This window comes from Epinephelus moara, chromosome 7, assembly GCF_006386435.1.
Source record: "Epinephelus moara isolate mb chromosome 7, YSFRI_EMoa_1.0, whole genome shotgun sequence".
Classification (NCBI taxonomy): domain Eukaryota; kingdom Metazoa; phylum Chordata; class Actinopteri; order Perciformes; family Serranidae; genus Epinephelus; species Epinephelus moara.
Genome location: NC_065512.1, coordinates 2275503 through 2300220, shown reverse-complemented (window position 1 = coordinate 2300220; position 24718 = coordinate 2275503). Strand labels below are relative to the sequence as shown.

Below are 24718 nucleotides of genomic sequence, written 5' to 3'. Positions count from 1 at the left end.
AGTAGGACCGACGTCTCTGTCATGAATCCAAACTGACCGCAGCTGCTGTTCTTTGTCTGTGAGGAACTTTTGCCAGTGAACAGCCTCATTGGACCTTCAGGAGTAAAACACCTCCTGGAAGTCTCCACCCGGACGGATCCCAGGGAGGCCCAACTGGAAGGAGAATCCAGAGGATCATATATTAACAAAAAACAACTTTTAGGTTTCCTTGTTCACCTGCTGCCACCTCAGCCTGCATCAACACTGGAGAACAGAGGCGCTGACGGCTGAGCTGGCTGCATTAGTGACATGCTGCCGTCTTCCTCTAACAAGTCGTGTCAGAGCGTCACATCCACCAAACACCTGCCTCCATTTCACACTCAGAGATGATTCTATATTCAGGTTTCTGGTCTGACTTCCCAATTTTCTGCACAAATACCTCTTTGACAAGCTGATTCATATGCTTATTAACCATATTCATGCTGGGTATGTCATACACTGATACAAGAATCACACCTGCAGAGTATTTAAAGCTCAACTTGGTTTATAAAGAGAGAGTTCATTCAGGGAAACAGGTGGTTTTACAAATCAGCATATTTTCAACTGCACAGTTTTCTTCTTCTCTGGAGTGAATACGACTGTAGGTAAACCATGGTTACTGATCTGCGTCCTAATAACAGTCTCCATCTTTACAGGACCGCCATTCTGTGGTGAAGCGTGGTGAGGGCGAGTCACCACCGAGCACCAGCCCTGATGACATCAATCAGACGTTCAAATTCTCCCCTGGAGACGGACAGGCGCTGCAGGTATGTCCAGCGTCCTGCAGGTTGTTGAAGTGACCACACAAAGCTGCTGAGCAGATGCCTGAGGCTGTTTTTTACTTCTGTCTCCAGATCACTCCTCTGCCAGGTACTCACCCGCTCCTGGTGCTGGTCAATCCCAAGAGTGGAGGCAGGCAGGGAGAGCGGTAAGTTCCCACCACCCACGGGCCTTCTGCTGGGGTCAGGTGGTTCATCCTACTGTTGGCTTTTACATTTACTGTAATATCATCAGACCATGTGGACAGGGGATGAATTATATAACCTCGTGAAGATGATGACGGCAGTTTGGCTTCACATGAACATGTAGAATCCTGATTGTTTTATAGGTCAAAGGTAAAGACTGCTTTCTACTTTTTGTTTTTACTTTTTTAAGTGGAATAAAATAAAATAAATAAACAGCCTTTTCTGATTCTCAAGTGGTCAAAACCAACAGTTTGTCACGCCCTCTTGATAAAGAGCAAGAACGTCCATGTAGGGCGGGGGGAGATGGATGGGTCAAGCAATAGCCCTTTTCAGACAGAGATGGCGCTACAGAGCCGCTACGAAGCCCGTTCCTTACGCCGACCTTGAATTTTTACACAGAACCAAACAACGGTGTCGTCATGCTGCTTCTGTGTGTAACCTCAGACAACATGCCGGCATTGCGGAATCAATAGAGGCGTGACATGGTTTTTGACAACTCAGCGTTGCTGTCAAGTGTGATATATAACATGTTGGCAGCGTTTTATAAACAATGACAACAACATTAACGAGTCAGTAACGATCATTTACCATCCCTGTCTTGTGGCGGGTGATCTCATTCTCTGCTCAGAGGGTTAGAAGCTCCCAGACGTCATTGTTTTCCTAATTTGCAGATATTTAGCCGCTAGCTGCTAATAACTACCTTTTAAATCTCCCATGTTGGGTTACATGCATAAGATAGATATCAGATATCATTTCGTTATTACCTCTGTTTCCGGCTCAGAGGCGAGGCAACTCTGCCCCCCCCACTCCACGATCGCAGAAAAGCACAATATTCCTGTCTTGACCAGGCAGTGTAGAAGGGATCTAAAGACAGACTTTCACCCAGGAAACAGCTGTTTGTGTCTTGCGTGAAACCCAAAGTCAGTTTTAAAGTAATTTTACGTAACTTAGGTTTGTCTGTCACATACTGACATCACTCACGTGTAATAATTACTCCATGTGACGTATTTATTTTAGCCTAAAACATGATATTTTTCTTAAACCTAATCAAGTTGATTTGTTGCCTTAACCAGCAACTAACAGCAAACTTTTCACAACTTTAACTGTGTTATGAATTTCCTCCAGGAGACATCTCTAATCTCATCTCATCTTCTTATCTTATCTTATCTTAGCTTATTTCATATTAGCTTAGCTGAGTTTAGCTTATCAACATTTAAAAATTTTAAAAAGTTTTCTTTCCCTCTTTCACCACCCTTGTCAGTTTAAGTCAATCGTCTTTGTTTTTATTTTAAAATGAAACGATGATTTCTAAATATTAATTTGTTATTTCAATATTAATTTTCACATAATTAGAGAGTTTTTTTAACATTTGTTTGGATCAGTGCAATGTTATTATAATTTGCCACAAGTGTGTCTTTTTTTTAATTCAGGGTAAAAATATCCTCTATACAAACCCTTAAATAAACCATTTATTTTATTTCATTTTTGGAATATACTGGTGCATTTGTTTTCTCCTCACTTTTTATTTCTGTAAGCTGTGATGATGAATGTCTTCCTGCTGCAGACAAAAGACTTTTTGGTTGTGAGATTTGAATATAATTTCTATAGGCTCATGTAGAGGGTCTGTCTGTAGTGGGAGCAGTGAGGAAATGATCTATATGAACACATGAAATCAGTTCCTTTGCCAGATATGGCAGGACTAAATGACACTATTATCAGAGGTCTTTTGCTCTATTTTCTTGAAATCACACACACTTACAGAAAGTGATTTGAGTCACAAAGGGCCCTATACTGTACGTTCTGCACCTCCCTGCTGTCTCTCTGAATACAGTAATCTAAAGATGACGGGGGCCGAACACGCTGTGAAGAAATGTCCTCATTGTTTCTTTGCTCCCCACCTACCACACAGACCAATCATACCCTGTTGCTCTGCCTCAGCCTGACACATTACCATAGCAACACTCTCTTTATTGTCATTAGAAAGGAAATTATTCTCTATTAATAGACGTTACAAGAACAAAAAAAATAAATAATTTACTACAGGAAACCAGAGGCTATTGTACTGCTATTTTTGTCTGTGTGAAAAAAGTTCTGTTTCATAACGCGTTAGGTTTGATTGATCAACGTATCACAAGTTGTATAAGCTTCTGCCCCACATACGGATAATACTGATCATAACAGATTTTACATGAATCATCTGACTGATGTGAAATTATGTTTGGAAGAGTGGTAGTGACACGATTAAGAAAAAATAAATCAGAAGAAGAAGGATATTGACAATGTTGAGAATGAAGCCAAAATGTGGGGAATTTAGTCGAAATGCTGACAATTAAGTGGAAATACCATTTCTAGAATAAAACTTAGATGTTGAGAATAAAGTCGAAAAGTCGAGAATAAAGTTCAGATATTGAGAATAAAGTTGAAATATCCAGAAAAAAAAAAAATCAAAATGTTGAGAATAAATAAAGTCAAAATGTTGAGAATTAGGTCAAAATGCTGAGAATAGATCTTGAAAAAACAAAATCCAAGGCAACTCTTCTCTGATGCAAAAGTCATATGGCATAAGGCATACGCCCTGATGAAGGCCAGTGAGCATGGCCGAACATGTTGGTGATTTTAATGTTTATCATGAACTAGCCATTTAATAAAGGCCTTTTAACTTTTGCACCAGAGAAGAGTTGCCTTGGATTTTGTTTTTTCAAGATGTACTGCACTTCCTGACCAAAGAGCACCTTCCTGATACCATGATACTGCAACCCACATGAGTGCTTCATCTGCTGTTGTCTTCATGTTGAGAATAGAGTCGAGAATGAAGTTGAAAAGTTGAGAATTAGATCAAAATGTTGAAAATAATGCTGAAAAGTTGAGAATAAAGTTGAAATATCCAGGAAAAAAAATCTAAATGTCGAGAATAACGCTGAAATGTTGAGAATAAAGTTGAACGTTGAGAATTGGGTCAAAATGTTGAGAATGAAGTCAAAATGTTGAAAATAGAGTCGGAACATCGAGAATAAAGTTGAAAAGTCGAGAATTAGGTCAAAATGTTGAAAATAACGCTTAAAAGTTGAGAATAAAGTTGAAATATCCAGAAAAAAATCTAAATGTCGAGAATAAATTCAAAATGTTGAAAATACAGCTGAAAGTCGAGAATTAGGTCAAAATGTTGAAAATACAGCTGAAAGTCGAGAATTAGGTCAAAATGTTGAAAATAAAGCTGAAAGNAATAACGCTTAAAAGTTGAGAATAAAGTTGAAATATCCAGAAAAAAATCTAAATGTCGAGAATAAATTCAAAATGTTGAAAGTACAGCTGAAAGTCGAGAATTAGGTCAAAATGTTGAAAATAAAGCTGAAAGTCGAGAATTAGGTCAAAATGTTGAGAATAAAGTCAAAATATTGAAAATAAAGTTGAAATGTGGAGAATAAAGTCAAAATATTGAAAATAAAGTTGAAATGTGGAGAATTTCAAATTCTTAGTCAAACATTTGAGAATAAAAAAACGAGTGTTAGCATGTGTCGATGAATGAATGAAATGTTATGAAATTGTGCTTCAGAATTTATTTTAGTAACGAGGAAATTATTTTTCTTTTAGCGTATAAACAGCGGTGTGATATAAATATCAGAAATTTGAAGAGTTTGTTCTGTAAACTGTGTCAGGAGTTCAGGAGAAACCACATTAACAGATGTGCTCATATTCATGCAAACTGAAATATCTGTAATGGACGGATGAAGGGGCGTCAATGGCTTCTCCTGCAGAACACAGAGAGGACATGCTGTAGCACAAGATTTCATCCTCCTCTGATTTATTGTTTCTCATACTGACAAGGTCGACTGTATCCTTGACGTGTGGCCCTTATTATTCCTCTTATATCATGCACCTCTCTGTGCTGTAGCTTTTCATGCCAAGGCTGAGGCATCTATTCACATCTGTTCACATGAATATATTCAAACATTTTAATGAAACACACACACACACACACACACACACACACACAGCCTCCTATTGGAGAGTAGAAGCATATTAAAATTGCCTGCATGAGGACGATTGTTCAGCCTTCAATGGGCATTTTATGTAACTCTCACAAGGTTACAGGAAACTGCTGCGTCGACGTGCAGCTGGCTGTTATACACCGACAGGTTGTGAGAGCCAAGAGATGGAAAAGATGGAAGAACGAGGAGCATGCAAACTAAAACTCTTCTTCTCTCTTTTATATCACGTTGCGTCTTCCTCCTGATCTCTGACAAGATTGTTCCTGCACATTTCAAACAGCAGAACAGATGATTTAGGACGTGTATGGAGGTTGTACAGAAGTCGTTCCTCCTGCTTTCACTGAAGCCACATGATGCTCACTCTGAGTTAAACATTCATAATCTGGATGTTCATTTTTTTTTTACACATTTCTCTGAAAATTAACCCAACATATATGTCATTTAAATCTCTGAAAACTTTGTAGAACTTTGACTACACATGAGAACCATCGAGTTGTCCCAGCAGAGTTTTTAGATACCTCACACGATGCAGAGTTGTGCGGCCCGATTGTGAGAAAAATGTGGAGCCTCTTTGGTCTTTTAAATTAGAGTTGCATCATGAGAGAGTGAAGATGGATGATGCAAGTTGAGGACATTTCTTTGCTTGCGGTTTTTTTTTCCTGTTCATGAACTATCTTATCATCGTTCTACGATTCACCTGACATTTCAATCATGAGACACCCGTTCTGAGAGAGAAGAATACTGGCGACTAGACCGGTCATGATGTCATGTATTTGAGGAAGGAGGTAAAGATGTGGTAGATCAGGGAACCCTGACACTATGGAGTCTAGACGCTGGAGGAACTGGATGTGAAGAGGAGAAGGCTTTTGAAGAGCTGGTCCTGGAACGGGTTTTAAGTTTGGCAGCAGCGACATGAATGGCTGAAGGAGATCGTGGTAAAGTTTGATTGGCTAACCAGGAGAGGGAACGCCCATAATCAGCTGACTGGAGGAAGCCATGGGATAGAGAGAGAACTGTGAACGGATGAAGAAAGTCTTCCTGATTGAACTTACGCTGAGCTTCATATATTGCACCATCGGACATGCCTTACATTTGATATTGTCTGAGGTAGATTGGAACCATGATGTTATTACACCCATCAAGTACCAAGTGCAAATCCTCAGAAACGTAGCTACATGTCGCGGTGACGCAGACCTCCTGTCTGTCTCTGTAAGCTGAAACCATTGCAGAGGCCTTGAGAGGCTGAGCTACTTTACCTTTTTCATTCTTCTCACTTATAGATGGACACTCTTTCATAACCTGAAACATTCAGCTTGCATAACACTGATGTAATAATGAGCACAGCTGCAGCTGCTTCATGTTCTTCATGGTTCTCACTGTAACTATTGAAGTTGTTCTCCTGTTCTTCTCTCTGTCCTGCAGGGTCCTGAGGAAGTTCAGGTACCTGTTGAATCCCAGACAGGTGTACACTTTGGACCAGGGGGGACCGATGACGGGGTAAGTGCTGCGTTCAGGTCCTCGGTGCTACTCTTATGTTGGTGAATGCATCAGGACACAGTTTTTAACATAAGCTCAGCAATCAGACCGTTGATATGTTAATATGAGGGCAGCAAAACAGACTGTTGTTGCTTTAATAAAGAAGTCAGGCACTAATTGGCCTTTTTCCATCATTCAGTGAACAACCATGATTTCATTTTACTCTTAGTGACTGTAACGCCAGGGCCACACCGCCCGCGGAAGCGCCGCGAAGAGCCTCGAAGTGCCGAGAAGTGAAGGCAGTTTCCTTTCGGCGCCCATGTTAACCGACTGTGTCATCCACACTGGCCGCGCCGGGAAGCTCCGCGGCAGGCTCTCGATTTGCAGCGATCAGTTCGGCGTCTGGTCTATTTTCTGTGCGAGCCGCGAGCAAATGTGTCAAGCCAGGCAGTGAAAAACAACAGCTGGGAGCAGAATCACTTGTCGACAGCGTGGAGAAATGCGCGTCTGATGTGAACGGAGGTTCTCCGGCGCGCGAGAATTTCGGTGCGCTGCGCTTCGCAGGCAGTGTGGCCCTGGCGTAAAGGTGTTCTCTGCAGTGAGACCGTGCTCAAGCACCTGCCCTTTGACCCTCTGTGCAGATAAGTGCCCCTTTTGCAAGACATGTTTTTTCAGTTTCTTTTAATAATTGTTTGTCGCCGTTGTGAAATGTAACCACTGTTAGAACATCATAATACAGCCAGTCTAATTCAGGTAGTGACCCAACATTAGTCTTAACAACAACACTGTCTCCCTCCAACTCTGCCAGATTCAGGTTCACCCGCTGCCCAGTGTGAGCAGAGACAAATGCCAAATAGCTTTCTCACTTCCACGTGTCTTTTTTCACCAAAACTCAATTTGAAATAATATTTGTGTCTCCAATGTCACGTCTGTGGTGATTAATTGAAACAAAAAATGACATGAGGTTTGAAGCTGCGCTGCGTAAAGAGCGCAGAGGAGGAGCTGCAGGCACCTGTTCTCTGGGATTCTTTATTGAATATTTAAATGTTATTTAGAAGATAATTATATGATTTAAAAGGGAATGAGGAGAGGAAGAGAACAAATTGAGAAGAGGACAGCAAAGGAGGAGAGGAGAGGAGAGGAGAGGAGAGGAGAGGAGAGGAGAGGAGAGTTAGAACACACTTAGCCTGACTGTCGATTGATTTATGCTTCTGTAAAGTTATATTTACCTGCATGAATTTCAAAATAAAATTCTGAATACAGTTAAATATCCCAGTAAAAGCCTGTGAGGTGATAATAATGTAATTTATTGTGAAAGATTACAGTTACATATTGTTACTTCCTGGAAATAATTTGCAGTGTACCTTTTTACAAAGCACCAACCTCACCTGCTTGCTGTCATTAGCTGGGCGCGACACACGCACGCACGCACGCACGCACGCACGCACACACACACACACACACACACCTGCCTGAGGCTGCAGCCCTGAAACGTCCTGATCACAGTAACATAAGAAAACAGTCTGTAGATAAATACAGCACCACGCACTGAGAGCGGGTCATGAGTGATCATTTAGAGGAATTACTTTTGTATGAGTCTATACATTGTTTTTTATTTTCTAGGTAAATCCTGCGCAGTGCACTGTTGAGCTGCATCAGGAGTTTGTGTTTCAGAATGAGCATCAGACAGTTAGTTATTGTTTAGTCAGAGAGCTGAGCTGTCAGACCTCGTCTCTCCTTCATGTCAGGCTAACCTGTGGAGGTCAGTGAAGAGGAATGGGAACGCCGCATTACTGCCGTGCTGTGCATTTGACCTCCTGACACACACACACACACACACACACACACACTCATACGTCAGAGCTGAGCACAGCTTGAACTTTGGAATGAATGCTGTTGCGCCATTCAGGGAAGAAAAATGCCCGACACAGCTGAAGGGCTGTAAATGCTTTACCTTGAAGGTGGAGCACTCCCTTCACCATCCCTTCACTTCCATCTGTGTGAATCCCTCTGCTCCTATTGTCTGCTCACTGCCCTCTCTCTCTCTCCGTCACGACTGGCAGAGCGGCTGCCCTCGAGAGCCGGTAGTAGAAACAGCGTCCCGATGACGCACTCAGGTCTTTGGGGAGAACACTGTAGACAGACGTGGCTTCAAACACAAACACTGCGTTCACGTGATATTGGAACTGGAAAAGACGTCACTGTTGTGATCTGAGCCTTCTGGAATTTAAATGTTTGTAATCTCTTCATACTGTCATTTAACTCGTATTATATTGGACTCATGCTTCATTCACGTGCTCCTCAGATGGTCCCATTTTTGTCCAAGCTTTAAGTTGTCGTGGAAACAACATGGATGCTACAAAGACGATGTGTGTTATTTTATCGCTCAGTGTTTAAACATGTCAACATCAGTTTGAAGCTTTATATTCATTGATTTTTCCAAGAACTTGTTTCTGCACCAGGACATTCCCTTAATCTACTTAACCATTGCTTAACGTGATTTGTAGTCAGGGTTTATGCTAATCAATAACTCTCCTAAATACTGTAGGCCACTCTTTGTGGACAGCAACTAACGCTTACAACTTAATGTCATATTGCAAATTACATCTGATCAAAAATTTGAAATACAGTGTGACTCAATAACCAAATAACTAAACATTCACTTTCGTCCACCATTTTTCTGCGTGACATGATGTCAACTCAGCAAGTTGAGTATAAAAATTCCTGCTGGCTGCAGGGTTAGTTACTGTGACGTCACCCATTGGTCTGTGGACTCCCGTTTTGAAGCCTTGGGTTCGACATTTTGATCATCGCCATCTTGGATTTTCTTGGCATATTAGGATGAGGAGGTGGAGCTAACCCTAACGCTAGATGCAAGCTTGGTTAGCATGGTGCATTTACAGCTATGGTTAACTGTGCTAGTGCTAAAAAACAGGCTTAAAACCATGAAAACAAAATGTACTTACCAGAAGAACTGAATATCTGGGACTGGTTGCACAAATCACCTTAATTTAGGATTGTCCATAAAGTCAAGGTTAAGATTTTCTTAAGATAAAATTGTTTGCACAAAACACATGTTCTCCTTCAGGTTTCCTTTAAATGTTCGCTGAAGTATTTCAGGTTTTACTCCTTATCTTGGTCTTGTACTTAGGGAATTTCTTTAAGTTAGTTAAACCATTGCACAAAAGCCTTTAGGCGTCAAAAACTCCAGTGCAAGCAGACAAATGGTTACCATGGAAACTGTAAAATTTTACCACTGCGAAATCTCTTTGAATGCAGTAAATGCCTTAAAAAATTTTGAACTAAAGAAACCTTCATGTACATCCCTCAGCAAAGGAAAAAATAAGCCTGTAGTAAGTGTCATACTTAAGGCAAAAAATGAAGATGTCTTGTGCAGCTGTCACTTGACTCCTAAGAGGGTCTTTTAGTCCAACTAAACACTGAACAAGACTTTTTTAAGGACACCAAAATGTGAACTGAAAACGCACTTAAACAGTGACAGCTTCAGCTACACCCTAACTCTGTGAGTCTGGGGTTACACCATGATTATGTTACCTAACCAACGGTGTTACCATGGTAACAGCTTTTCAACAGATGGCAGACAGCCTGTCACTCAAAGCGGCCACACTCTTAATTATGTGTAACTTTAAACCTTAATAACATTCAAATTGGTCAGTTATATAAAAATGAACCACCACAGAGTATAAAGATAATGGATGTACCGTGACGTCACTCATTGGTTTGTGGACTCCTGTTCTGAAGCCTCGAGTACAGCATTTTGGCCGTCACCATATTAGTTGTTTTGGAACCAGACGTGCCCATACCTTGTCTGAAATTTAATAAAGTAAATGAGTCATCTAAATAATCAACTGCATTCATTAAAAAGGGAAAGTAACTGTTGTAACTTGTAGCCGTACGACCATCAGTGAATGCATACAGTATAATATATATATATACTGTACATACATATATATGCCATAAAAATATACAATTAAAAAAAATTTCAGTTAATAGCCTGGGCCATTATTTACTTAAATCACTGAACACCTTTAATTCCTTTCACACAAAACTGTTGCTCAGCAAAGATCCAGAAATACAATCAAATTGTTAATTTAAACCAGTATGAATATTACTGTATAAAAATGAGGCTTCAGATAATGTATAAATTATCACTCGAGGATTACAGCACCCGACATACCGACACAACACCACTTTATCCTGTTAAAACAATCCTCACAACTTGGATTAATTTTTATGAAAATCCCTCTTCAATTCTTTTGATCTGAGGACCGTTACGGACTGAAGGAATAAGAATAACTTACAGGGTAATCGAGGAACGGACACTTAATTTGAGGTAGCCAACAACCTGCTTTTATACATCTGGAGAACTTCTATTAAAAAAAAAAAAAATGAACTGCTTGACAACCAGACCAGGCCTCTAATTGAGACAGGCCTTTATTTGTCAAAATGTGTAGCCGATAGGGATGCACCGAAAGGAAAATTTATGGCCGAAGCAGAATAAAATTAAACGCTTGGCCGAATACCGAGTACCGAATACCGAATGCCATTTTTTAGTTTTTCATTAGTTTTTGCAGATGAACCCCCTCCAGATTAGTGTTGTCACGGTACCAGAATTGGGATCCACAGTACGATACCAGTGAAAGTATCATGGTTCTGAGTAGTATCAGGATACCACAGCGAAAATGAGGCAGATGTGCCTTTTGTCATTTATAAAAAGATAAATCACTTTTCTATAATACATCAATGATATTTCAATGGAATAAATTACTTATTGACTTATTCATACTTCAAAAACAGCATCAATAAGTGATTAACATAGGGGGGATCAAAATAAAATAAATAAATAAAATAAAAATCAACCAGCCACCCTCCTCCCCTGACAAGTAAAGAACAGTCCCTTCATAAGTAAAGAACAGTCCCTAAAGTGCGGTGAGGTTTGTGGACCGTTACCTGCCACAAAGAGAGAAATGTGAACGGCTCGTTTCTCCTCTGACACGTCACATACCTGTGTGCCGCCACGGCTCGGCTGTCCAGGTGCTTCTGGGCAGTCATGACACCAAGAAGAGGACATTATTGGGGCCGGACTTCTCCGTCGCCGGTAAGCCTTATCTCGCACTGTGGAGCACTATGGCTGCCGTATGTGACAGGAATACATATTCCTGTCTGTGTCTGTGACCCCCGTTCAACCCACAACCGGCGGGATTTGCCTTTCGTTTCTGCTGCTGGTTGAAATCTGTACTCACACAGCGTGCTGAATGATTTATTTTGCTCGCACAATGGATGGAAGGAGTAAGATATCGCCACACTGCCGACATTTTACTCCGCCCGTCACAGCACGCTGTTTGATTGCGTCATCAAAACACACCTCTATTATTCGGCCTTGCTTTTCACTTATTCCACTGAATACTGAATGTATGTTTTTTTTGCAATATTCGGCCGAATATAGGTTAGGTTAGGTTAGGTTCTTTAATGTCCTCATGGGGATAATTGTTTTCACACATCATCAGTCAGGTTGGTTTCGGTTACCGAATATTCGGTGCATCCCTAGTAGCCAAGCTAGGATAGTAAAAGGGACTGGCCGTTTAATTGAAGTTTTACAGTTACAGTTCAGTGACACAACATCCTGAACTAAACAGAGCGTATTAAAAAGAAATAAACTATTAATCGTAGCCTTTTTTTATTAACTGGCATTTAATTTAATGTCATCACTTCTAGTGTATTAAATAATAGTGTCACTTTTGTCAATTTCTCATCTCATTCATGATAAAACATTTCCAGTGCTCTATCCTGTCACATTATCTCAGAGAAAGAACATTTTATCATGATTGGGACTTACAGTGATTATGTAATTATAAATAAAGAAGCTCTTTGTCATGCTCAGCTTCATCTTTTCAAGTGCGTATGTGTCTATTATTCCAATAACACACATCTGAGCGCAGGATGATGTAATACTGTTACCGCTGAGCGGCGGGGGAGCTGTGCTGAGAGGGGGAGAGAGGCTCTACAGTACGTGAAAGTGAATATTAACACATGCATACAAATAAACACACAGAGGCTGAATGAAGGTCTGTTGACACGTAGAGGGTTAACCTGCTCTCAGCTGAACTCTCCACAACTGTTACCATGGGCTCCCTAGCAACAGGCTCGGCAGGCTGCGAGGTGAGAGGCAGCTTACTCTGAGTAATTTGTTTAGGGAATGCACTTCCTCGCTGGATTTTCGGTCATTACAAACACTGTTTCAGCCTCTTCCATTAATGTGAGACCTCCATTTGTTTCTCTGTTGATGCACATGTTCCTCTGAACCTGTCATACATAAAGCATAGACACAAACAGTCGGGATTAGATGGGTTCATTAAAATTTTATGCTGACATAGAAGGGTTTTCTTGGATGCTACACAGCTCCATGTTGTGAGAATGTTCCCACAGCGGGTGCACGTTGGTGTAGTTTCTCTGCACGTCCATTGGAGAGGGCTGTTTGCCTCGTGGCTTCTGCATCGCCTGAACTGATCCAGATATTATCCAACACCTACTTTGATCTGAGCACACCACTGAAAACACAGTTACATCAGAGCAAAGACTGAGGAGTCTGTTTTAAATGTCTCAAGGATTAATGCTGGCAGTATTCTTTCAGGTACCAGTGAGACATGAAATCTGATGCCGGAGGTCCAGTTGGATAATAGATCAGCTAGTCTGAAGGCTTATCAGGTGCTAAAACCCTGATTGCAAGCTAAACAGCAATTACAGGGCTTTCAAAATAAAAAAAATAGTTGCCTAACACAGCGTCTTGCTGAAAGATGTTGCGCTGTGCCCAGCAAAAGTTGAACCAGATTAAACTTTTCTGCTGGATGACCTTGCAGTCTGATGTCATTTAAAGTCTTTTCAGACGGTAAGCAACATTCTGCCTGCGTAACCATGAACAGACAGGCAACACCAGGCGCTCCATGCATGGTACACATGGAAACGATTTCTTTGCACTAGTGTGTCCCGGCTGGTACAGCTGTATTTTCTTTATACGCTATAGTAACGTAATTAAGATATATCTTCAAATGGTAGCAATCTATGTTTTTGATGCCAATCACAGACTTTTAGCTTTTAGCTTTTAAACATAATCAACTCTGTTTTAGCACCTGTATCTTTAAAGGCCCTGACACACCAAGCCGTCAGTCGGCCGTCGGTCAAAGTCGGGCGTCGGTGAGCATCTGTCGCCCTAGTTTTTGCGGTGTGTCCCGCACCGTTGGCACTTCAGCGTCGGCGGCTTTTCGGCCGATTGAGCATGTTGAATCAGCGGCGGAGCTTGTCGGTGAGAGAGATCACTCTGATTGGCTGTTCAGGTTTTATTTCCTCGCCCCTGTAGCGAGTGAATCTGCCTGTAGTGAAACCGGGGCTAACCGGTGCTTCCTCCTCAGGCTCCACTTCACTCAGCTGCCCCACAGACCCGCTGCTTCTTCACACTTTAACCTGAATAACAAACCGGAGCTAGCTGGGAGCGGCTAGCGGAGCGTTAGCCGCAGCATGACCGGAGGGAAGCACAGCCAGTTAGCCTCCGCTAGTCTCTGAGCTAGCCCCGGCTCTCCGTTTGGATCCAACCGGAGCACCGAGCCCTGGTTTGTTATTCAGGTTAAAGTGGGAAGAAGCAGCGGGTTTATCGGGCAGCTGAGTGAAGTGGAGCCTGCGGAGGAAACACCGGGACCGTCTGGATGTAATAGTCCGTGGAGGTGCTGCGGTGCTCGGCTGCACAGATAGGAAACCCCTCGGCTGACAGGATGTACCACTCTCTCACTCCGCTCTCTCTCACGCAGGCGCAGAACGTACGTGCTACTTGGCCGTCGGATGTAGTCCGTGTAGTGTGTTCAGATGCAACTGACACAGGGCGACGTGAGGCGACGTAGACAACGCAACGGTTGGCTTTTGCTGCTAGTTCTTTGATGTCGGTTTGGTGTGTCTGCACCTTTAGCCCCCTCCCTAAAACCCTGTCTGCTCTGATTGGTCAGTATTCTTGGTATTTCTGCCCAAAAACTGCCGCTGGAGAACGACTGCAACAGACAACAGAAGCACTCCCTACCCTAAAAAAATCACCCTGCTTAACACAACCTGAAATTTGGGAGGAATTAACATCAGCAACCAAGATTACATGTTTCCTTGATGTTCACATGTAGCTACGTGTACATTAATAGTACACGTGCAGCAGCAGAACGACTGTTACAGAGAATAGCAACACTTTCTGCTGCATTAAAACACTAATATAAGCTTCTAAACACAACCAGACATGTTCCAGCAGGAATATGATCTGAAATCTGGAAAGAATCCACAACATCAACTACCAAGATCACATTTTTGTCTCTAATGTTAGCATGTAGCTACATGTAGCAGTGTATTTGCAGCCAGGAAGTCACTGTAACAGAAAATTTCTACTGTAAAAAATTACCCATAGGAGCTTCTAACCCTAAATCTTTACAAACTGACGTGTTCCAGCAGGAATAAGATCCGAAATCAGGGAGAAATAACAACATTGGCAACCAAGATTACACGTTTCCCTGATGTTAGCATGTGGCTACATGTAGCAGTGTATCTAACAGAAGTCCTCACAGTAGCCTGGAGCAGATGACCATATAAAGAAATGCTTTACAAGTTGATGTCAGCTTGTTGCCGAAGTAGAAATAACGCTTGTTCAGAACGATCTGAATCCTGCAGGTTTTTGCTCACAGGGAACTTTCACATACGTTTATTATTTAAAACTGTGGCCATGTTTAATATGAACGTCCTCCATTGCAATATTATATATATGTATAAGACAGAAAATAAATAAAAGTACAAGAGGTCCCCTTTAATGTTGAGTGAGCCAAGTCATCGTGTTAGTGCCATCACATCACCAGGGCAAATCGCCACCTACAACACCAGATAAGTATTTGCCTCTTTATTTTGAGATGGACATGATTTAGAGGGTCTGTGTGCTGTCAGTGTGCAGGGCCAGGTGGTCGGTGTGAAAGGGGTCTGTGCCCTGTATGCAGCTGTCTCATGACGGAGAGAGATGAAAGCTTCTGTCGACACCTTTGTCCCAACGCACATTAAAGGTCCCTTTGAAGGGCACGCACTCTGTGACTACGGTTTCTAGGGAAAGGAGCGGAGTGAACACAGCTGGAGAGGGCACACATTGATTAAACTCTCTCTGTCTGTCCCTGTGCCCATCAGCCTTTCAGCTCAGTTCATTAAATCATTCAGAGCTCAGAAAATCCCTGTCTCAACCTTTCTGAAATCCAATCAGAGGATTTATCACCTATAATGCACTCTGACATTGAGACTGAGGAGCCTGTGGAGAAACATCCAAACAATACATGTGTAAAACTCTTGTTTTCTTTCTACATGTGGTGCTTAAATCTGCGCTGGATCTTCTGTCTCCTCAGGCTCAACTTTTTCCATGATGTCCCTGATTTCCGGGTGCTCGCTTGTGGAGGTGACGGCACTGTGGGCTGGATCCTCGACTGTATAGGTACACAGATCCTTCCTCTGGACTCATGACAAAATCACCAATGGTTACAACTTGAGTCTTTTCATAGTTTGGGCCATGGTCTCTAGAGGGCATGATAACATTGTACTCCTCAATTTAATGACTGAGATCTGGGATCTCTAAAAGGAAACCAACAATTATGAGCAGCCAGAAGGGCAGACAGGTTGTAAATAAACCCTCTGATTTGCCAAACGTATCTGACGATGAAAACAAAGGCAAGATTAAAAATGTCAAACTCTGACCTGCTGTAATCCTGAACATGTTCATGTGTAAGGAAGGATGATTAACAACATTGTGTTTCAAGCTCCCAGCAGTTTTAAATGTGCAACATTTCAATCTAACTTAGATCGTCATGATTAGACAGGGCTTCACATGTTCTCATCCCAAATACCGATGCTTTCCCACAACCCAGTCTCACTCTGAAGTGATTGAATACTGGCGGTTGGTCAGTGACTTCCAGCGACAGACACGAACAAAAAAAGCCGTCTCTTCATGTTGTCACTGTTATGGTTTAATGGCGCCCGGGCAGCAACAGGAAAACAATGAAAGTTAAGGCGGCTGAGGTCAGAATAGGGCAGGCAGGAGGGGTGGTGGATGGACTTTCACCCACAAGGCTGGTGTTTGCTTCCCTTGTGATTTTAAAGCCAAACCCTATTCTTTCTTCCTAAACCCAACCACGTGGTTAATCAGTTCATCAACTTCGCAACTGAGAAGCTTTTTGACTCAGAAAGTAGTGACGTTACCACCATGCTACTGAGAAATGGAGTTAGTAACGAGACACGACTGCCTAACACTGTACGTCAGTCGCTCTGAGTGTTAAATATTGTCGCAGATGAGTTTACACTGGAATGAGTTCAAAGCCCTGTGCATCTCATGGAGACGCCGAAGGGTTCCTTCCTTCTGCATCAGTTTCACACCAAGGGACGTGACAGAGCTGGGATGGGATTCGATCAAACGATCACTATGTTGCACAATTAAAATTGCTGAGAGCTTCAAGACAGTGTGCACATCTTTTGTCTGATTTTGCCTTTGTTTAATTTTTTTGATCCAGCACTTGTAAAAGTGTTTTTGTTTCACAACGGTACATAAAAAAGATTTCTTGGTTCTGTCCTGTCTGATAATCTGACAGGACGCTGCTTCTCTTGTCCCATCAGGCTTTGTTGTAGCAACTTGGCAGGTTCTCAGATCCAGTTCAGATCTCTTTTTTTTAATTTCAATTTTGTTTATAAAGCTCAATATCACATATCACAGTTTGCCTCAGAGGGCTTTACAACATATGACACCCTCCATGCTTTGACCCTCACAGTAGATCAGGAAAAACTCCCCCCTAAAAATAGGCAAAAACCTCAGGTAGCACAACAGAGGAGGGCTCCCTCTCCCAGGACAGACAGACATGCAATAGATGCACAGATCTCTGCAATGAACTTGTTATTATAATGTCAATATAACCAACAGATACAATGGCCAAAGCAAGGAAAATCAAGTTGTCCTAGAAACACCTGTTTCAAGGACGGTTCAGCTAACCAAACATAAGATGGATCTGTTTGTCTTTGCCTCTGCAGATAAGGCCAACTTTGCCAGGCACCCTCCGGTGGCCATCCTCCCTCTGGGCACAGGGAACGACCTGGCACGCTGCTTACGCTGGGGAGGAGGTGAGGCACTCGCTCAATCATCGGTGTATGTGTGTGTGTGTGTGTGTGTGTGTGTGTGTGTGTGTGTTTTCTGCAGTGTTTCCCATTTGTCTTCATATAGACATTTATAAAACTTACACAAAATAAAAACCATAAAAACCAAACCAGAGCAACACAAATCAGTCAGATTTGTATGTACATCAGCTGATCTCAAACAGCCTGATCAGGAAGGGAGTCAGCTGATAGATCACATGATTCCTTTTGTATGCAACCAATTAGCAGATCTCATTCAGGGTGCCCTATTTAAACTGTTGCTGCTTCCTCTGCAAGCTGCTTTGCAACCTGCCTCCACCCCAGCTCCTCCTTTTTATATTGTGTCTGACTTATCAATGTCATTTCTGTTTGTCACTGGTGCTGTTCTGTTCTGGTGCTGTTCTGTTCTGTTCTGCTCTCTCTGCCTTAGGCTTTCCTCGTATGCACGTGGAAGGGCAGAGAGGCCCCAGAACAGAGCCATATCACAAAATATCAAATTGCAAAAAAGTTTTCTTTTTTTAAAGTTTTCTTTGATTAAAGTGGTCCTGACTGAACTAAAAGTCTGGGAAACTCCGGATCCTGAGGATGAAAAACATTCGTTTAGAGATTTCTAGTTCTCCTCCCAATATTTCAGGGAAAATAATCTGTGAAGGTTCATCTTGGTTTAGTTTAGACAGAAGTAGGGTAGGAAAAGTGTGACAATGTTCATTCTGGTCTGATATTAAGCAAAACACTGGACTAAATCTCAAAATCCCGCTAAATCTAGTCACACTTGACCCACCAGTCGCTACTGAGTGAAGCATAACAGCAGCCACGATCACATGTCACGTCACATTAAAGTTCTCAGTCCACACTGAATACAGTAGGAACAGTCTGACCTTAAACTCAGATCTTTACTTGACCAGTATCCAGTGCAGGAACACCAGTACAGGTGTGATGTGGTCTGTTTTCTGTGTACCAGTTAGAAGTCTAGCACCAGCGTTGTGTACCAACTGCGAGTGAGATAAGGATGACTAGCTTATTCCCACATACAGAACATTACATAAATCCAGACAAGAGGAAATCAGGGCACTCCTGACGATCTTCAGGTTTGAGTTTGGCAATATTTCTGTGCTGGAAAAAGCAACCTTTCTCAGAAGTGTTAATTTGTTTGTCAAATTTGAAGCTGGATCAAAGATGACACCGAGACCTCTGGCCTGGGTATGAGGGTTAGACATACGTTACCATGTTGCTTATTACTAATGCAATACAAGTTGGATTTAGCACAGTGATGCTGTGCCAATGCCAGTTGAACCAGTTTGGCAAAACCGGAAACTGACCCAACTCAATAGAACGGTGTAAAATGTGCAGCTGATTAACTTGACAGCAGCCTGAACACTCAGATAGGGTTCATTTGGATGCTTCGAGAGCGGCTGTGGTTTCAGACAGAGTCTCAGCTGAACACTAGAGTATGGAAGGCAGGCGTGTGTGTGCGCGTGTTTTTAGGAAATGAAAGACGGGAGGAGGAAAGTGGGAGCTCTTATGTGTCAAATTAAAAACTGTTAATATGCAAAGCACCATTGATTTGTTGCAGTACGTTGGGCCAGTAATTAGAAGAGCTGCTTATGACTGCTTGATTGTTGCTGCTTAGAGGACCAGCAGAGCACTTACACAAGCTTCTGAATGACATTTCGTCAATAAGCTGCCAGGTCCGGGGGCGGCTCTGGGACTTGTTGAATAGATCATCTTTCCTAGAAATAAACATGAAGTAAAAGCTGGAGTCTCTGCAGCCGCTAACGGCGCGGCTCAAGGGATCAGTCAGTCGGTTGGTCGGTTCACCACAACTTTGGTCCAGACTGGAATATCTCGCTAACTATTGGATGAATTGCCATGAAACTTGGTACAGATATGCACGGTGCCAAGAGGATGACTTGTTTCATCTAGTGCCTGACCACACCACATTTTAAGGTGTACACGTCCATGGGCGCACAGACGGGCACACAACTGCTTCGGTCTGACACCAGACAGATGTGCTTTGTGCGGTGCGTCACTTTGTGTCGTCGTGCGCTGCTTGGTGTAAATAGGGCCCTTAATCTTGTTAGTGTGTGCACACAGGAGTTTTGTCATGTTTCAGTTTATGTCTGTGGCAAAAGCCCCTCTCTCTGTCGTCATCTGTAAATTGGAGAATTAGTGAAACTAATCATGGGCTCCCAAGTGTTTGATACACGTGAGTGCATGATGATGATGATGTGAGTGTCTGCTCACACTCACAATAAAACGTGCCGAAGGTTCCAGTGGGACAGGGACAATTGTTTTTATATGAAAAGGAAATTGTTCCCTCTCTGAAATTGCTGTTATATCTTTATAGTGGCAGTATGTCAGAATATGCAAACGCTCATATTTCACACACGATGCTCCCAGTGTGATGGGACTCATTAATGCCTCACGCCCTCGTGACACCCTGCTCGGAAGGCACTTCCGCCTCTGATCGCTATTAAGAAGCCAGGCTGCTGAGGCAGGCTGTCAGCTGTGGAGCAAAACCAGAGGGCTCCCCGGGGTGCTGTCAGGCCCGGGCCATGATCTAGGTTCGGAGGTGGTGAGGGCGGCGATCTGTATGAAATGACTGCCTAATCAGTGCCATTGTGTTTCAAGTTTCAACACAAAATCCACCATTCCACCGGTTAAATGCAGGGCTTTAAATATAGAATGGGTTAAATAATCATTTTTGAAAAAGTATAGCTAGGACCTCTGATTAAAGCCTCCAACCTCCTCCTTATGTGCTATTTATTTTGTGCTGCTGATTTATGTTTATTTATTAAGGGTGAATCAGCCCTCTCAGCAGGAAAACAAAAGGATCTGTGTGTTTGTGTGGTTCAGTTTAGTTTAGTTTATTTGCGCATACATGTATAGAAAATACAGGAAAAAGAAATTAAAAGTTGTGCGGGAGAGGTTAGAGGCCAAAAATGGCTCATGAAGATATCTCCTCTAATAAATAACAACAATCATGCATAAAAAGAAAAAGATAAAAAAGCAAGATTGCATAATTGAACAACAGCTCCAGACTAAGAAGTCAAACAGAATTATTCGAGATGCACAATTTACAACAACAAAAATAACACGAACAAATTACATTAATGAAGTGTTGAGTCTTTGCAAATTAGAGTCTTTTCAGGTGTTTTTTGAATAACAATAATGTAGGTGATGATTGTAGAGATAGAAGCAGGTTGTTTCAAAGAGATGCTCTGTATTTCAATGAATGTTGAAAGAAGTCCAACTATATGAAAGATAAAGGTCCTTAGTCTTGTGGAATATAAGCGAATGTCTGAGGAAGACTTAGGCCACGTTGAATTAGAAAGATCTTATTGAGATAAGTGGGACATGTGGCAGTCCAAGCAGTATTACAATACATAATAAAAGGGTAAATTAAGCTGTAGTACAAAGTTAGAATACAGCAATGATCGACCAGTGAATGAACTCTATTTAAGATACCAGTTGCCTTTATAATCCTTTTTCAAGTTCAATATGGTATTTCCAAGTTAGTTTTTCATCAACTATGACCCCTAGAAATTTAATCTGAATCTGAGTGATTTCGATGTTATCTATGAACATTTTGGCTTTATCTTTGTTATATTTTTTTATTTTTGTTGAAAAATATCATGAAGTTCAGTTTTTCTATATTGAGAGAGAGTTTGTTTATCTGAAACCATTTGGAAATAGATGATAGCTCTAGTGTGCTAAAATGTTCCATGTTAAGATACCAGACATGTATCATCAGCAAAAAAAGGCAGTATATTTTTGCAGACCCTGGGTATATAATTCAGTTATGTAAATCAAGAACAAAAGTGGTCCGAGAATGGAGCCCAGAGGTACTCCACAAAGTAGCTTAGCTCTGTTTGAATCATACCTATTAATAGAGCCATACTGTTCTCTGTCTGTCAAATAATCAAGCAGACAATTTAAAGCAACATTATGAAAGCTATTTTTCTGTTGTGATCAACTGAGTAAAATGTAATCTAAGAATATGCTAAGAGTAATTTTCTCGTTGTCTAAGGCTGTAGTGATTTCATTAACAAGCTGCAAAAGAGCCATTTACTGATGGCTGTACAGTACGTTGCTCTCATCCATATGCTTTTTCATTCTGGAATATACTAGTTTTTCAAGAACTTTAGAAAAACATGATAAAACAGATGTAGGATGATGATAATTATTACATAAGCTGGAATCATCTGATCACCTGATAGCCACTCTAAGGTCACTAGGTACAACCCCTGTTCTGAGCAATAAAGTTCAGACATGCGTGAGAGGCATTTGGTCGTATCTTTACTCATGGCTTCTTCCTCTGTGGCTGTCGTCGGCAGGTTACGAGGGCGGCAGCTTGCTGAAGTTCCTTCGAGACATCGAGCACAGCATAGAGGTGGTGCTGGACCGCTGGAACATCGACATTGTCCCCGATGACAAGGAAGAGAAGGGAGACCCCGTCCCCTACAGCATCGTCAACAACTACTTCTCTATCGGAGTGGTAAGGAAACTGAACATATAACATTACATATGACTGAGTCCATAAACTACTTCCTGTGTGGCCTGAATATGGTAGATACTACTTGGTAAAAGTTTTCAAAAGAAAAAAAAATCTACACTATGATTTGCATTTATTTGCAAAATATGCCTCCTAAAGAGCTTGAAAAAGAATTGCATATCCAGTTATCATCCAGTTATAAGGCATTATAGTCAGTGTGTAGGTATATCTGAAACTGCTCGAGGTTTGAATCGTATCTCAGAGAGAGAATTTTCCTTTGTTAATTTTGTTTCGTCCTCAGTTCCACTGATGTGTGGGATGCCACAGGGATCTTTTCTTGGTCCTATTTTGTTTTCACTTTACATGCTTCCATTTGGACACATTATCAGTCATTTTAATGGGGTATCCTACCAACTGTTAAGCTGATGACACCCAAATCTACCTGTCCTTTAAGCCAGATAATGTTAGTTAGTTGTCTGATAATGTCTGTTAACTGTCTGAACACTTTAATGGAGCTTCACTGCTATGAAGAAATGGATGATTTGTAATTTTCTGCAGTGAAACTCAGAAGTAATAATCTTTGGACCTGAACACCTAGCAAGGAAATTACAACTGTTTACTGGTCCTCTGAAAACTAATATAAAATCTACAGCAAGAAATTTAGGCATCACAATCCTGCTACTTCCTTCTACCTAAGAAATATCAAAATTAAATCAGCTGTGTCTTTTCCTGACATAGACAGGGTTATTCATGCTTTTGTATTCTCGCACCTCGACTAAGGTAACACTCTTTATATGCCTCAGTAAATCTCCATCAGCTCGGCTTCAGCCAGTGCAGAATGCCGCAGCTCGTATTTAAACTGGGACAAATCGAAGGTCACATATCCATTTAATCCTCGCCTCCCTCTGTTGGCTGCCAGTTAACTTCAGAATTGATTATAAGATTCTTTTAAGGCTCAACATAGTTTAGCCCCCAGTTATATAGCTGAGCTTCTGACTACCTATGCTCCAAGTCGTGACCTGAGATCCTTGAGCCTACCCTCACTATTCGTCCCTAGATTGAGGCTGGTAACACTGGACCTTTAATTCTCTGCCCAGGATGCCATTACTCCACTATCTTTACACAGCAAGCTGTTGGGTGGTCGCTGCCATATTAGTGCTCTAAATGTTGTCATCAGAACCTTCAACATCTGAAATCAAAGTTGGTATCACACAAAAATAAAATCATCAAAAACCTCTATGTGATGTGGTACAGACAAGCTTTGATCATCACTGTCTGACAGATACAGAGGGAATATCTAAAGACATGAAGTTCATCGAACGATGAATCTCAATAATACATTTGAATGTTAATGAGATCCGGTGGCCTGTGTATACGTAAAAGCATAACTTATTTAACACTATATGGTAGATAAAATATACAGTATTGCAGTATCCTGGCATCAGATTGTCTGACTGAGACGTACCATAGTTGTAACAATAACACCACAGTGAGAAAGATTACCTGGTCCTTGTGGACACAAGCAATTAGTAGATTCATCGGTGAGTTTCTGCTCCCTCTCGGGCAGGTTTCCTCTTTTAATTGGAGGAAAGAAACATGCTGCCAGGTCCCAGTTGCTTAGCAACCTTTTTACCTTGTCCTGATGGAGATACTGGCATAAAGGCTCAGGGACATTTATACAGAGGTGACAAACAAGGCCTTGATGAAGTCATCGCAGAGCTGCTCTGCTGATAGACTCCAGTGTAGTCAAACAGTGGACGTGTCATGGTGAGATGGAAGGATTCTCACAGTTACCAGACTTCACCGCTCCTGTTCTGAATCAACCTGAGGATACAGGCTTAGAAATACAGGTGATAAGTAGAACCCTATATAGGGTTCTTTGGCTTCTCCCCCATGGGAGAACCCTCTTTGGTTCCTAGTAGAAACTTTTATAAAGGTTCTACCTTGAATCCAACATAAAGGGTTATACCGAGAACCATCTGTGAAAGGTTCCACCCACAACCTCCTATTAACGTTTCTACAGAGAATCCCTCTATGGTGTAATGGTTCAGAACTCTCTTAGGGATCTATAACCTTTCCACCTACTAAGGGTACCTATAAGAACCCTTCTAAGGGTTTCTATAGAGACCCCGTTTATATTCCAAGGGTTTCATCGAGCACCCACCCAGGAAGTTCTACAGAGAACCCTTTTATTTTCCAGGGGTTTCATCTAGCACCCACACAGGGGTTTTATATTTCAACATTTTAGGGGTTCTACCAAAAACTTTTTATTAATTCAGGGGTTTCATGTAGAATCCATCCAAGGACTTCTACTGAAAACTCTTCTACATTCCAAGGGTTTCTTCTAGAACCTACCCAGGGAAGCTAAAAAAAATAGTAAATGACCACATTACCCACAGATCTCTCTCCCACTGATCGTGGATTTAGTTTATCAATCAATCAATCAATTTTATTTATAAAGCCAAATATCACAAATCACAATTTGCCTCACAGGGCTTTACAGCATGCAACATCCCTCTGTCCTTATGACCCTCACAGCTGATCAGGAAAAACTCCCCAAACAAACCCTTTAACGGGGAAAAAAA

At 41.7% G+C, this 24718-nt stretch overlaps 1 protein-coding gene across 1 annotated transcript in view; it reads left to right on the top strand.

Annotated features, from left to right (window-relative positions):
* Positions 1–24718, top strand: part of LOC126393333 (diacylglycerol kinase beta) — a 145103-nt gene that overhangs the window by 47467 nt on the left and 72918 nt on the right. Inside the window, exons 13-18 of the mRNA XM_050049440.1 lie at positions 675–785; positions 873–946; positions 6395–6469; positions 15871–15956; positions 17537–17626; positions 21976–22136. Coding sequence (XP_049905397.1) covers positions 675–785; positions 873–946; positions 6395–6469; positions 15871–15956; positions 17537–17626; positions 21976–22136 — 597 coding nt within the window. The remainder of the gene's footprint in view (positions 1–674; positions 786–872; positions 947–6394; positions 6470–15870; positions 15957–17536; positions 17627–21975; positions 22137–24718) is intronic.